This window comes from Pelodiscus sinensis, chromosome 2, assembly GCF_049634645.1.
Source record: "Pelodiscus sinensis isolate JC-2024 chromosome 2, ASM4963464v1, whole genome shotgun sequence".
NCBI classification, from domain to species: Eukaryota; Metazoa; Chordata; order Testudines; family Trionychidae; genus Pelodiscus; species Pelodiscus sinensis.
In genome coordinates, this window is record NC_134712.1 from 54,235,466 (window position 1) to 54,250,682 (window position 15,217).

At 43.7% G+C, this 15,217-nt stretch overlaps 1 protein-coding gene across 3 annotated transcripts in view; it reads right to left on the reverse strand.

The window, feature by feature from the left end:
• Positions 1–15,217, reverse strand: part of TERF1 (telomeric repeat binding factor 1) — a 65,287-nt gene that overhangs the window by 28,742 nt on the left and 21,328 nt on the right. For 2 of the 3 annotated variants that reach the window (XM_075920523.1, XM_006131527.4), the window contains exons 5-8: positions 13,457–13,606; positions 6,295–6,401; positions 3,608–3,673; positions 1,772–1,875 (exon numbers count right to left, since the gene is read on the reverse strand). In XM_075920523.1, coding sequence (XP_075776638.1) covers positions 1,772–1,875; positions 3,608–3,673; positions 6,295–6,401; positions 13,457–13,606 — 427 coding nt within the window. The remainder of the gene's footprint in view (positions 1–1,771; positions 1,876–3,607; positions 3,674–6,294; positions 6,402–13,456; positions 13,607–15,217) is intronic. The other variant, XM_006131528.4, reaches the window with a different exon arrangement.

The window sequence follows — 15,217 nt, forward strand, 5'->3', positions numbered from 1 at the left end:
TGCCATTATGGAGGCCAAGTCTGTGATGGCGGTACACTGGCCGTCCTCGAGTGGCACCTCAATCAGGATTGATGCTGGGATCAGGATTGGTGCCGAGACCGGGACTAGTGCGGAGACCTCGACTAACCTGACCTCAATGATCCATGCAATGAGGCCCCTGAAGTCACTGACTCCGCATCTGATTCAGGGAAGTACTCTGACGTGGACCGCGGTAGTGCTACTGATGCTGACTGCTCCCAGTGCTGGCTGTGGTGTGCTAAGGCCACCAGTTTCCCTCGGTGCAGTTGTGGCATAACTTTAAGCTCCAGGGCTGAAGCTGCCACTGGTGCTGGGAGGGTTCCGTTCCGTGCTGGACCCGGCTGCTATAGGCATTGCTGGTCCAGATTCCCATATTAAGAGGAAAGTGGCTCTTTGCGGTGCCATTACCATTCTAACCCCCTGTTGCTCCCATCCTTCATATGGCTCTGCACCGTGTGGTGCAGTTCCAGGGGAGGAGGCGAGTTCAGTCAACTCCCAGGCTGCAACAATGTGTCCGGGGTCGATGGCTGTGGGACCTCTTCCACAGACAAGTCCTGGACCTCAGGGTTACCCGCCCGTGCAAGGCTCAACCTGCACCTATGGTGCATGGGAGCCTCCTCACGCCTGGGCAGGGATAAAGCCTCCAAGTGTCCCCCCGGTCCCATTTTGAAGACAACCTTCCTTTTTGTGCCTTCTTGAGAGCACTCTGCCAGGGAATGAGAACAGTGCTGGGGTGCCGACTGATGGTCTGCTGCTGCTGCAGTGTCTCAACGTGGATCCTATACCCTGCACCAACCTGGGGCACTCCTCACGGACAGCACCAACTCCAGTGCCACAAGCTGAAGTGCCAACTTGAGCCTGGAATCACGCTTTCATTTGGTCCTTGCTTTAAAAGGTTTTGCAGATCCTGCAGGAGTCTGTCTAATGACCTTCAACAAGGCACTTTAAACACTCCTTGTGCAGGTCTCCACTAGGCATAGGCTTCAGACACCGTGCACAGCCTTGGGGCCTCAGCAGTCCCCCCTTTGAAGGGGGAAAGGGGAGAAACTACCTACTAACTAACTAGAACAAGACTCAACTATTTGAAGAACTATTTACAGAAGATAAAAGATACTAAGGGGGTGCACTTGCATAAAGCAAGCCAAGCGTTCCAGCAACCATAAGAAGGTACTGTGGGGGTCGAGGGCCTGCAGGGGGATACATGCGCCAATATGCCAGTGCCACTCCCGGGGACTTCCTGGCTAGCCCAACGGGCACTGCTAAGGGTAAAAAGCTTCCAGAACTCATGCATGTGGCCCACGCATACCTAAGTGGAATGGACATAAGCAAGCACTCAAAGAATGAGGAATTTCTTCTAAGAGGTATCCTAATGAGAGATTCAGGACAAGAACTACTAATAGCTTTCCTATAAATAAAATACTACACTCTCCAGTGAAATACTGAAGGGAGCAATTGTGTCCTAGATTTTTTGTTTGGTTGGTGTCCACAAACCATGTTACAATTTTAGAATTTGGCCCCCAAATCTGAGATCAGGCAGAATTTTGAGGAATTGTGGTTGTTGTTTTCCCATCCTAAAGGCAGATCAGAAGTGGTAGAGCATCTGAAGAACAAGTTAATTGCAAATTTTAAGTGAGAAAAACAGTCAAAGTAGTAATATTTTGAAAGCCTGAGAGTATAGAGATAATATTCTCATCAGAGAAATTATCTGCATTCTGCATATCACGAACCTTAATGAAAGTCACAGCATACTCACTTTGAAGAGCACTGGTTTTTCTGTGGTTTATCATCCCATCAGAAGGCACTTCTTCTAGCCTCCAGAGGGTGTGCTGTGCTAAGGAATGAAGCTGATATCTTGACCTGCAAGATACATAAAGTTATAACTAGACCTGCTGAAAGATTCAGGAATATGTGTGACAGAGCTATACAAACTGATTTTTCAATATAGTTGAACTGAAAAAAAAAATCTTTCAACTGCAACTGAATTTTAGTTTTTCTTGACAAAACAAAACAATCTGAAGTGCCATTTCAAAACTGCTAGTTTATATTTATTTCTTTTGAAATGTTCTAGTTACCTACCTTTCCATAACTTCTGTTCTTTAAGGGGTGTTGCACGTACATATTCTGCTAATGGGATGCATGAGCCCTCTTTCAAAGACGAAAAATTCCCCCCAGTAGTACCCTTTGGGGCCACTCAAATGCTTTCTGTTGCCATGTGCCACTGTGCACTGGTATAAGGAGGCAGCACTACCCTGTGCCTGACTACTACTTTGTACCCATTTGACTCCAACAGAGAGGGGAAGGCCGTGTCAGGCAGGTAGCAGAATAGACATATGCGCCACATCTCAAAGAACAAAAGTTAAGAAAAGGTAAATAACTACTTCTTCTGCTTTGGATGTCCGCATGTGTCAATTCCATTGCAGGCAACTTAAAATCAATCGGGAGGGAGAGGGATAGCTCAGTGGTTTGAGCATTGGCTTGCTAAACCCAGGGTTGGGAGTTCAATCCTTGTGGAGGCCATTTAGAGATTTGGGGCAAAAATTGTCAGGGATGGTACTTGGTCTTGCTGAGAAGGCAGGGGACTGGACTCGATGACCTTTCAAGGTCCCTTCCAGTTCTAGAAGATAGGCAATCTCCATTATTAATTAAAGTGCTTATGGTGAGGTGGTTTTGGAAAAAATGTGGGCAGATATGTTGGTTAACATGAAAACTAGAGACGGCTTTTGTAAGGACCTTTGGGTGTGGACAGAGAAATCTTATCCTTTTAAGAGCTATATAAGGTGGTTCTGATACTAGAGCGCTCAGGTCATTTGGCTGAGGTGATCCCCACTAGGAATATTATCTTCATGGCAAGGTAAAGGAATGAGCAAGTCATGAAAAGTTTCCAAGTGGCGTCCCATTAAATTAGCCCTGACTACTCTAAGGTCTCCAGGAGGGATAGGGTCCTGGATTTGACGGTATCATCTGGCCACACTTTAGAAATCAAGGTACAGTTATCTTCCTGTATACAAAGAGCTGAGATAGCAACCAAATGGGGCTTTACTGAACTAAAGGTCAAATTCTATTTTATTTCTGAAAGTTAGTACAGCATAGCTTTCAGGGGTGTTTTGTGAGTAGACACCTTGCTCATGAGCCTGAACGGAGAAGCACTGCCGGTTGGGCAGGTAAATGATTCTAGTAGAGGTTTTCTACTATTTAGAGGTACATTCTGGACAACCACCATTGGCAGTATGAAGAAACTGAGGAGATAGAAGGTAGCTCTGTCCTCTTTATCAGCAGCACACAATGGCATGTGGCAACAGAGGGCCCTTAAGTTACTTTGATGAGTACTGCTGGGCAATTGGGGGCAGGGAGGAGACCATAACTCTAACATTTGTGCATTAGGTGTGAACATACAATGGAATTGACATGTGCCATCTCCCAAAGAACAAGCATTTAAAAAGTGGGGTAACAAATTGATTCAGCCATGACTATTGAACTTGAGTTGAACTATAAAATAGTTGTGGTTGCCCTAAAACTTCACTTTTACAAATTTGCTATTCACCATAAAACTATCACCTAGCTCTAGTGTCAAACAGAAGTTTTTCATTACCTGTTTAAATGTTCTCTCCCATTCTCTGAGCATTCATTCACAATATTTCTCTGATTTTCTAGATTACTTAAAACAAAAAGATACAAATGTTTAAAAGCCAAAAGTCATCTCCAACACTGTAGCCCTTCCATCTAGCCTAGTGACCGTTACCTCTTTAATAAAGCTTCTTACACAGTACACATAAGTTAGCTATGTAGAACCATTACCTCTATATAGACCCGTTGTTAGACAATCTTTAAATACAGGCAGTCCCCGGGTTACGTACAAAATAGGGACTGTAGGTTTGTTCTTAAGTTGAATCTGTATGTAAGTCGGAACTGGCGTCCAGATTCAGCCGCTGCTGAAACTGACCAGCGGCTGACTACAGGAAGCCCGAGGCAGAGTTGCTCTGCCCCGGGCTTCCTGGAATCAGCCGCTGATCAGTTTCAACAGGCTGAACCTGGACGCCAGTTCTTACATACAGCTTCAACTTAAGAACCCCAAGCGTCCCCAAGTCAGCTGAAACTGATCAGCAGCTGATTCCAGGAAGCCCGGGGTAGAGCAACTCTGCCTCGCGCTTCCTCTAGTCAGCGCTGGTCAGTTTCAGCAGCGGCTGACTTGGGGACGCCTGGGGCAGAGCAGCTGGGGTGCTGTTGGGTTGCTCCAGTAGCGCCGCTCCTCGGCGCTACTGGACCAACCCAGCAGCACCCCAGCTGCTCTGCCCCAGGCGTCCTGATTCAGCCGCTGCTACTCTACCACAGGTCTCCAGAGAAAATCCTGGTCTGCTGGGGGAGGGGGGGGGGGGGCGCACTAGCTGCGCCCCCCGTCCCCCAGCAGACCAGGGAGACGCGGGCGGCGGACCGCGCCGCCCAGGTCCTCCGCGGCTTTGCTCAGTGTCTCCCTGGTCTGCTGGGGGGCTTCCCCCCAAGCAGACCAGGGAGACGTGGAGCAGCTTTTCTCGCCCTGGAGGACGCGGGCGGTGGGACCGCGACGCATCTGGGCATCCCGCCGCTCCCATCCTCCAGGGCGAGAAAAACCCCGTTCGTAACTGTGGATCCGACAAGTCAGATCCGCGTAACTCGGGGACTGCCTGTAGTGATAATTTCCCCTCCCTCTCAAAACCAAAAATACAAAACATGCTTAAATATATATTATAAAGAAATCCTTCAAAAAGGAGTATACCCATATTTTCAAACTTTAATTCTAATCTCTTTGTAGCCTATAAGTAGTTTCTATAGGTATTCCTCAATTAAATCATCCCTGGCCCATATTTTATCACAGTGGTTCTCAACCTTTTTGCATTCGTGACCCCCCGGACCCAAATAAAGGTATCTGGAAAAATTTTGATTGAGAAAAAAAAAGCCCCTTTAATTGCCACTTCGCTCCTGCCAGTCCTCCCCAATCCCGCTGCATGTATGTGCCAAGCTGGGAACTATACCGGCCCAGATCAAAGTGCTCTGACCCCCCTCGGAGGACAGCTGCGACCCCAGGTTGCACTTTGCTGTTCTATCACTCTTCTTCAAGAGTAATGTAAAGTACATTCATTATACTACTAGTGAAGAGCAGTTGTAATCTGGATCCAGTTTATCTGCCTCAAGAAAAAAAATTAAGCACTAAGCACACTTAGAACGGTAGTAGTGAGGGCTACATACACAATGAAAATCATCTAGCTCATCACCTTTCTCTGTGAGAAACAACTTATAACAAATCTAGGATTTCAAAAGCCATCGTAGCAATTCTTTAAGAATGAAAAGGTGAACAGCCTCTAAACTGACAAATCCAATCAAACTTTAGCAACATCCCTCGTCATTAAAAGCATGTCAGTACTTTGAAAGAGAAGCTTTAAGAAGTTAAGTTGTCTGCTCTACTGCAAATCATTTTTAGGTTACTAGTTTGGAAGAGACCTAACTACTTCTATACTATGACCACAACTAGTGAATAAATGACCTAATTTACTACAGTGAGTGAGCTAGGGATGAGTTCCTGTTCTCCATTTTGGCAGAAGCATACCAGGGCATATAAACCTTGTCCCCCTGCTCTTTCCTTTTCAGATATATAGTATACCCTCAATTTGAAGGACAGAACTAAAATACCCTTGATCATAAAGAAAAATTAAATAGATGTCAATGTTTTTAACCGTCACAAGATTTGGTCCTCTGTCAATATTAAAATTAAGACATGAATCTTCAACAAATATTTACCAAGTTCATGTTAAACACTAACATCTTCTATTAAAAACCCACATTTAATTAGAACCAGGTGTTCTGCAAAAATCTTAGCTTCAAGAGATTCCCCTATGCAACTTAAACAAAAATTGGTTAACCTTGTGTGTGCGCGTGTGTGTGTGCGCGCGCGTATATGTATAACTAGAATTCAGTCAATTTTTACCACTAACAGACTAAATCAAATCTTGCTTAAACAATGTAAATATACTTTAATTCCTGTTATAAGACAAAATCTTTCCATCTCTCACTTAAAGAATTAAAATGTCTATTTTTATTCCTTAAAAAAATAGCAGTTTCCTGCAAACTGCAGCAGTGTTTTTTTTGCCCATTCAATCATTATACCCACTCCCACTATGATGGCAGTTGATCCTGCAGGACCCATGGAATCCCAATGCCACTGCAAGGCTCCACCCTATAGCATTAAAAATCTAGAGTCAAATACCACTGAAATTCTTATATGGTTACTTGTACTCAGTTACAAACCTTTGTTCTGTTTCCAAATTACTTTCATTATTTGTTTCAATAATATTTCCAGGTTTATTGTGTGACATTGTTTCCAATCTTTTAGTCTCCACCTCTTCTGTGGCTGCCTATGCAGAAGGTAACAGCAAGTGATAAAGAAATGTATCAACAAACTTTAGTATACCAAATGCATTATAACAGTAATATGTTGTTACTTTGCTAAAATAGTTACTTTAAAGAAATTTCTAATAGTAACATTTTGCAGTTAAGATAATGCTACTTAGAATATACTTTGTTAGTTCCATCAGAACATTTATCAAATTTAAAATAGTGTTGGTTGTTGGGGAGGAACACATTTGATGCTATGAACATTAATAGTTATACATGCCCAAATAGCAAAGAAGGGTATAAGGAGAATGCATGTTGTGCATTTTAGAGCAATTATAAGGGAACAAATGTTACTATAAAGGCAGATCAACAGTACTGTTTTTAATAAAGAGATCTTACCAGCTTTCTTGCAATTTTAAGAATACTGATACCACAGGTACAACACACTCCATTGATGTGGATGTAATAGTAACAAAGACTAACTAAGGCAATATGGATATTTGTGTTTGTATACACAAGTAGACAGAGATGCAGAAAAAACAACAACACTAATTTCAACTATTTAAGACCACAGATGTGTCAGAATGTTTGAAAATATAAAATTAAAAAGGATACAAACTTGTTTGTGCCTGCAAATATTGGAACTGTTATTGAAGTTAAAACCTGAAATTATGGTAACTAAAAATACAAAAATTATCCTCAGTTTATTATGTAGGAATTCAGATTGATTTTGGTGATGAACCTCCAGTCTCATTACTAGCCTGATGATACTATGTACACATTGCTCTGGTACAGTTTACCAACTTGCTCTTTCCCAGGCCTTACAAAGAGTTTCTGGGATTCTGCTGCATGTACCAGAAAGTACTTTGGACATTGATAGGACTAACTTCAGCAATGCTTCTGAACAGGTTAATAGAGATGGGTAGGAAAGGGGGAGTGGGTATACTGCAAGCCTCAGTATATTTGGTGTAGAGCTCCTGAGCCTTCCCATCTTACCTCTACTAAGGATGTAAAGAAATAGGGTAACTGATTACTCGCGTAGTTGATACAGTTTGTATAAACTATAAGAACATACGAATTGCCATACTGGATCAGACCAAAGGTCCATCTAGCCCAATTGCCTGTCTGCCAACAGTGGCCAGCACTAGGTGCCCCAGAGCGAGTGGACCGAAGGCAATGATCAAGTGATTTGTCTCCTGCCATCCTTCTCCAGCCTCTGACAGACAGAGGCCCGGGGACACCATTTCTATCCCCTGGCTAATAACCTTTTATGGACCTAACCTCCATGAAATTATCTAGCTTCTCTTTAAACTCTGTTATAGTCCTAGCCTTCACAGCCTCCTCTGGCAAGAAGTTCCACAGGTTGACTACGCGCTGTGTGAAGAACAACATTCTCTTATTCATTTTAAACCTGCTACCCATTAACTTTATTTGGTGTCCTTAGTTCTTCTATTATGGGAACTAATCAATAACTTTTCTTTATTCACCCTGTCCACGCCACTCATGATTTTATATACCTCTATCATATCCCCCCTCAGTCTCCTCTTTTCTAAACTGAAAAGTCCCAGTCGCTTTAACCTCTCCTCATATGGGACCTGCTCCAAACCCCTAATCATTTTAGTTGCCCTTTTCTGAACCCTTTCTAGGGCCAAAATATCTTTTTTGAGGTGAGGAGACCACATCTGTACACAGTATTCGAGATGTAGGCGTACCATAGTTTTATACAGGGGCAGTAAGATATTCTGTCTTATTTTCTATCCCTTTCTTAATAATTCCTAACATCCTATTTGCCTTTTTGACCACCGCTGCACACTGTGTGGAAGCTTTCAGAGAACTATCCATGATAACTCCAAGATCTCTTTCCTGATTTGTCGTAACCAAATTAGCCCCCATCATACTGTACGTATAAGTTGGGGTTATTTTTTCCAATGTGCATTACTTTACACTTATCCACATTAAATTTCATTTGCCATTTTGTTGCCCAATCACTCAGTTTGGTGAGATCTTTTTGAAGTTCTTCACAGTTTGCTTCTGTCTTGACTATCTTAAACAGTTTAGTATCATCCTCAAACTTTATTACCTCACTGCTTACCCCTTTCTCCAGATCATTTATGAATAAGTTGAACAGGATTGGTCCTGGGACTGACCCTTGGAGGACACCACTAGTTACCCCTCTCCAATCTGAAAATTTGCCATTTATTCCTACCCTTTGTTTCCTGTGTTTTAACCAGTTCTCAATCCATGAAAGGACCTTCCCTCTTATCCCATGACAATGTAATTTACAGAAGAGCCTTTGGTAAGGGACCTTGTCAAAGGCTTTCTGAAAACCTAAGTACAGGCAGTCCCCGACTTACGTCGGATCCGCAGTTACAAACGGGGCTGCCCCAGAGTACACGGACTGCGGGACCTCACGGTCCTGCCGCCCGTGTACTCTGGGGCTTTCTCTGCGTCTCCCTGGTCTGCAGACCAGGAAGACGCAGAGCAAAGCCGCGGAGGGGCTCGGGCAGAGGGGCAGCCCCGCTGCCCGAGCCCCCTCCCCCCCCCGCGTGGCTGGGCTGCTCCGCTGCCGGCTTCCCCGAGGCTTTGCTCCGCCACCCGTGTCTTCCTGGTCTGCTGGGGTGGGGGGTGGGGGGGTGGGGGCGCAGCTAGTACGCCCCCCCCCCCCCCAGCAGACTATGCTTTTCTCCGGACGCCTGTGGCAGAGCAGCTGGGGTGCTGCCGGTTGGTCCCGCAGTGCCGCTCTGGGCGCTACTGGTCCAACCCAGCAGCACCCCAGCTGCTCTGGTCCTGATTCAGCCGCTGCTGGTCAGTTTCAGCAGCGGCTGAATCAGGACGCCTGGGGCAGAGCAGATGGGGTGCTGCTGGGTTGGTCCAGTAGTGCCGAGGAGCAGCGCTACTGGAGTAACCCAGCAGCACCCCAGCTGCTCTGTCCCAGGCTTCCTGATTTAGCCGCTGCTGAAACTGACCAGCGCTGACTACAGGAAGCCCGAGGCAGAGTTGCTCTGCCCTGGGCTTCCTGGAATTAGCTGCTGATCAGTTTCAGCAGCAGCTGACTTGGGGACGCTTGGGGTTCTTAAGTTGATTCTGTATGTAAGTCAGAACTGGCGGTCAGTTTCAGCAGCGGCTGAATCTGGATGCCAGTTCCGACTTACATACAGATTCAACTTAAGAACAAACCTACAGTCCCTATCTTGTACGTAACCCGGGGACTGCCTGTATACTATATCTACTGGATCCCCCTTGTCTGCATGTTTGTTAACCCCTTCAAAGAACTCTAATAGATTAATAAGACATGACTTCCCTTTACAGAAACCATGCTGACTTTTGTCCAACAAGTTATGTTCCTCTGCATGCCTGAATTTTATTCTTTACTGTTGTTTCGACTAATTTGCGCGGTACTGAAGTTAGACTTACTGGTTTGTAATTGCCAGGATCGCCTCTGGAGCCCTTTTTAAATATTGGTGTCACGTTAGCTACCTTCCAGCCATTAGGTACGGAAGCCGATTTAAGGGATAGGTTAGAAATCACAGATAATAGTTCAGCAATTTCCCATTTGAGTTCTTTTAGAACCCTTGGATGAATGCCACCCGGTCCCGGTGATTTGTTAACATTAAGTTTTTCTATTTGTTTAAAACCTAATGACACCTCAGTCCAGAACAGCACCTCAGATTTATCACCCACAAAGGACGGTGCAGATTTGGGAATCTCCCTAACATCCTCAGCCACGAAGACTGAAGCAAAGAAATTGTTTAGTTTATCCGCAATGGCTTTATCGTCCTCGATTGCTCCTTTTATATCTTGATCATCTAGGGCAGTGGTCCCCAACACGGTGCATTTCAATGTGCCCGCCAGGTGCTCGGGGCTGGCCTGGCCCGGCCCCGGGCACATGGCGCACGGGCGCTTGCGGGGGGAGCGCGCTTGGCGGGGGGAGCGCCGGGCGCGCGGCACTCGGCGGGAGGCGGAGCGCCGGTCCCGGGCGCGCGGCACTCGGCGGGGGGGGGGGGGCAGAGGAGCCCCCGGGCACACAGCTATGGGGGGCCCCGCCCCCGCGCGCGTGGATAGGGGGCGCCCCCGGTCCCCGCCCCCTGGCGCCCGGCGGGCAAACGGCCACGCCCCCTGGCGCCCGACAACCTAAAAAGGTTGGGGACCACTGATCTAGGGGACCCACTGGTTTTTTTTAGCAGGCTTCCTGCTTCTAATGTATTTAAAAAACATTTTGCTATTTCTTTGAGTTTTTAGCTAGCTGTTCCTCAAAATCTTTTTTTGCTTTTCTTATTACATTTTTACACTTGATTTGACAATGTTTATGTTCCTTTCTATGTAATCTCACTAGGATTGGGACTTTCACTTCTTAAAAGATGCCTTTTTGTCCCTCACTGCTTCTTTTACACGGTGGTTAAGCCACGGTGACTCTTTTTTAGGCCTCTTACTATGTTTTTTAATTTGGGGTATACATTTAAGTTGGGCCTCTATTATGGTGTCTTTAAAAAGTTTCCATGCAGCTCGCAGGGAATTGGCTCTAGTCACTGTGCCTTTTAATTTCTGTTTAACTAACCTCCTCATTTTTGTGTAATTCCTCTTTTTGAAATTAAATGCCAGAGTGCTGGACTGCTGAGGTGTTCTTTCCACCACAGGAATGTTAAACGTTATTATATTATGGTCACTATTCCCAAGCAGTCCTGCAATGGTTATCGCCTGGACCTGATCCTGCGCTCCACTCAGGACTAAATCGAGAATTGCCTCTCCCCTTGTGGGTTCCTGTACCAGCTGCTCCATGAAGCAGTCATTTAAGCCATTGACAAACTTTATGTCTGTTTCTTTTTCTGAGGTTACATGTATCCAGTCAATATGGGGATAATTAAAATCTCCCGTTATTATAGAGTTCTTTATTTTGGTAGCCTCTCTAGTCTCCCTAAGCATTTCAATGTCAGTATCGCTGTCCTGGTCAAGTGGTCGATAATATATCCCTAATACTAAATTCTTATTATTGGAGCATGGAATTACTATCCATAGTGATTCTACTGAACATGTTGATTCATTTAATATTTTTATTTCATTTGTTTCCACATAATCTTTCACATACAGTGCCTCTCCGCCACCCACATGGCCTGCTCTATCCTTCCAATATATTTTAAATACGATTAGTTAATAAGGGAGGCACAAACCAGAGCTGCCCCCACAGACGTTTTGCAGTTTAAATGTAGTAGGAACCAGGCACCCAGGCTACTACCGCATTTAAACTGCATAGCTGCAGCAGGAACAGGTCCGAGTCCTGGCTCATACCGGGTCTCAGACTCTCACCTGGCCCTTGGTACATTTAAAATACAGAGCCACAACGGGGGTAGGTCTGGGACCCCGCGTGACCCAGGACTGAGCAGTTACAGCTCACGCCAGGTCCTGGACCACTGTGCCTCTGCCTCCCTTGCCATTGTGCAGCACTGCAGAGATGGTGCTGGGGGGGGAACTGGCTTTTAATCTGGCTCCCCTCAGCACCAGCTCCTGCTTCTTCCCTGACTTGCTGCCTCTGATACAGAGGCAGCAAGGTGGGAGGAAGCAAGTAGTCAAACAGGACTCGACTATCACTTACATCCCTAACCTCTACCGCAGAAACACATAGCAACAGCAGGAAATTATGAAATAATGGTCTTTGGTGCCTTAACAGGAATCTGATTTTTTAAAACCAATTAAGCAACTGCCTGCTCAGCCAGAGCTGACCGGCAGCCCTACAGCAGCTTTGAGGATAAAAGCATGGCAAGGCAGGAGGGTGGGCAACTGCCAGAAACAGAGGGATTGCAGATAAAGGAACCTTCCAGTACACTGGTGAGAAGCTACAAGACAAACCAGCCCATTGAAGGGAAAGAAACAAGGCAAGAAGCCGGTGAAGACTACAGAGGTAGGAAGTCACCCAGAGAAAAGCAAGTATCCATGACTTATTAACATGTACCCTGAGCTGGAACGCCGTGGAATACATATGTTTGGGTTCCCCTACCTGCCCGAGCCAGGGTCTCAGAGAAGTTCCTATGCCAAGGGGAATTAAGATTCCTATAAGGCCTAATCAATCACAGAATTTTTGTTCCCCATTATATTAAAGGGAGCAGATACTACTGAAGACCTGGTCACAAGGGGTCAGTACTTGACAAATGCAGAGTTGGGTGTGACAGCCTAATGAACAATGGAGACAGTTTCATGTAGTTCCTTGTTTTGCTGCAAGAGGATGCTAACAGATAGTCATCCCCATATTACAGTGCCATTCTAAACACTTTAAGTGTACTTATTACTTTGCCAGATCTCCTTTGGTCGCTGTTACTAAAAAAAAGTTACAAAAGTTCAGATTTACTAATTTTAAAAGTTCTCTACTTTTGTTTTGTTTAATACCAACATTTTAGAAGCACTCTCAAATTACACAATTAGAAAAGCACACATTAAAGGATTTTCTCATTGTTGACTAGGTATAGTTTTCATGAACATATCTTTTCATAGAAGATGGAATTTATTAAAATTTCAACTTATAGATGAATTGCATCAGGAATGTTTTTCCTCCCCATTTAAAATCATTGTTGAGATTGATGGTGTATAAACAACATTACAGAGATATGAAAATTATTTGATTCTTTGATATTAACCAACAATAATAGTCCAAGCTGTATACTACTACAAGTTTTATAGGCTTAAATGAAACTATTTCATGCCTATTTTTTCTTTAACAGTCTGTTCTAGATGACAAAAAGTGGTCCTCTTATCCACATAACTTTAAATGGATCCAGTTTTAATCATACAATTCTTATTTTCTCATTTTTCTAAACAAAGCTTGCTGTGCAACATTTCGCTTCCCACATTAAGAATATTTTTGTAGTAATTTTTGAAGTTTTTTCTACTATTCTTCTCTCAAATGTGTGCTTTACCTCGTTTAGTAACTGAGCCACATGTGGCAAGGTAAGGCTCTTCTCGCTCTAAAAGAAGGGCTGACTGTACTGCGCTAGTCCAGTTTGTCTCCTGAACATTTCCCATGCCCTTTAATAAAAATGGTGTAGGATGAGGAACAATAGTTTGTCAGCTTTGTATTTATGCAACATACCTTGAATAGAAAATCTGTTGCGTTTTCTTTCAAAAAAATATCAATGTAAGACTTGATTTTATCGATCAAGAGATTATAACTGAAGGTCTGGAGGAAAGGCAGATATGGATCTTTCTCATTAATTATTAAGGCCAGTTTCATTCTTAAAGACTAGAACAGAAAAAAATTCAGAGTATAACAAAAATGTGTGTATTGTTTGTAATTATAAAAGTAATATCTGCAATATTTTATAATATTCTTAATATCACTTCCCAAATTTCTACCCTGCACTGGCTGGGTATAGCACCTATCAAAAAGGTACAAGCAAGGAAAGCTATTTACTAGTAACTGGAGTCGTCTGAAGGTATTGCCTGTATAGCTTTTACTTTGCATTAAGAGTTCTAGAACCATTTCAAGGCATTTAGGCTGTGTCTAGACTGGCCAGTTTTTCCAGAAAATCAGCCGCTTTTCCGGAAAAACTTGCCAGCTGTCTACACTGGCCGCTTGAATTTCTGCAAAAGCACTGACTTCCTACTGTAAGAAATCAGTGCTTTTTGCAGAAATACTATGCTGCTCCCGTTCGGGCAAAAGTCCCTTTTGCGCAAAACTTTTGTGCAAAAGGGCCAGTGTAGACAGCTGAGATTTGTTTTGCGCAAAAAAGCCCCGATCGCCATTTTCGCGATTGGGGCTTTTTTTTTTTTTTTTTTTAACGCAAAAACGAGTCTAGATTGTCCATGGACGCTTTTCCACAAAAAGTGCTTTTGCGGAAAAGCGTCCGTGCCAATCTAGACGCTCTTTTCCGAAAATGCTTTTAACGGAAAACTTTTCCGTTAAAAGCATTTCCGGAAAATCATGCCAGTCTAGACGTAGCCTTATAGTTTGGGCTGCATGAACATTACTCTATTGGATTCCAAAACTTTCCAAATGACCCTTATTTCCTCTTCACCTTCTTTAAGCCTCTCCTACAACTCCAAAGAAATGGGGAGGAGAGATAGGAGCAAACAATTCAAAGAACTCCAATTGTTAATTAAATAATTCCTTTTTCCTTCAGTTGCCTCTGCAAATTACCAAAGAGGTTAGTAATTGTTAGTAATATTCAGAAAGAGAAGAAGCAATTAGTACTAAAACAACGAGAAAAAGTTGGGTCAAGATGTGACCAACTCCAGGCAACATTGCCTTCCAAATTCTGCAGACATCACTGCAAATTCATGTTATAGAAGCCGACAATTTGTGGCAAGACATCTCTTATATCACTTATAATTGACCATCATAACAGCAGCGAAGAAGGGTACTAATCAGAGAGGAAATGGAAAACACTCTGCAATGGTTTGGGTGAAAAACTCATTAGCATGACAGAATAAATTTCAGGTTCCATGCTTTTAGAAAGCTTTCAAGTTTCTTGGACATATTTGGAACCGATCACAATCCATGCAGAAGAATATATGGATTTATTTTGTTTCTTACCACAACTGTCATAAGCCAAGGATTTGACTGAATATTTACTAAAAATCTTTTTCTTCTTATACTGTTGTTCTACTCATAAGCAGCTACATAAAAATGTGAAGCCTTTATTGATCAAATTTGTTCCCTTTGAGCATGACAAGTACTATCTGCTTTAGGAGACTAATAAGTTTTTATTGTTCTTTACTCTTGTTTGAGTTGTATTGACAACTACTGTGAGGAATGAGGCAGATTCTATTTCTGCTTGTGAATCACTAAAATTGTTCACTGAATTCCAGTTAAACTGGTGAAATCATAATCTAAAATATATAACACTGGTCT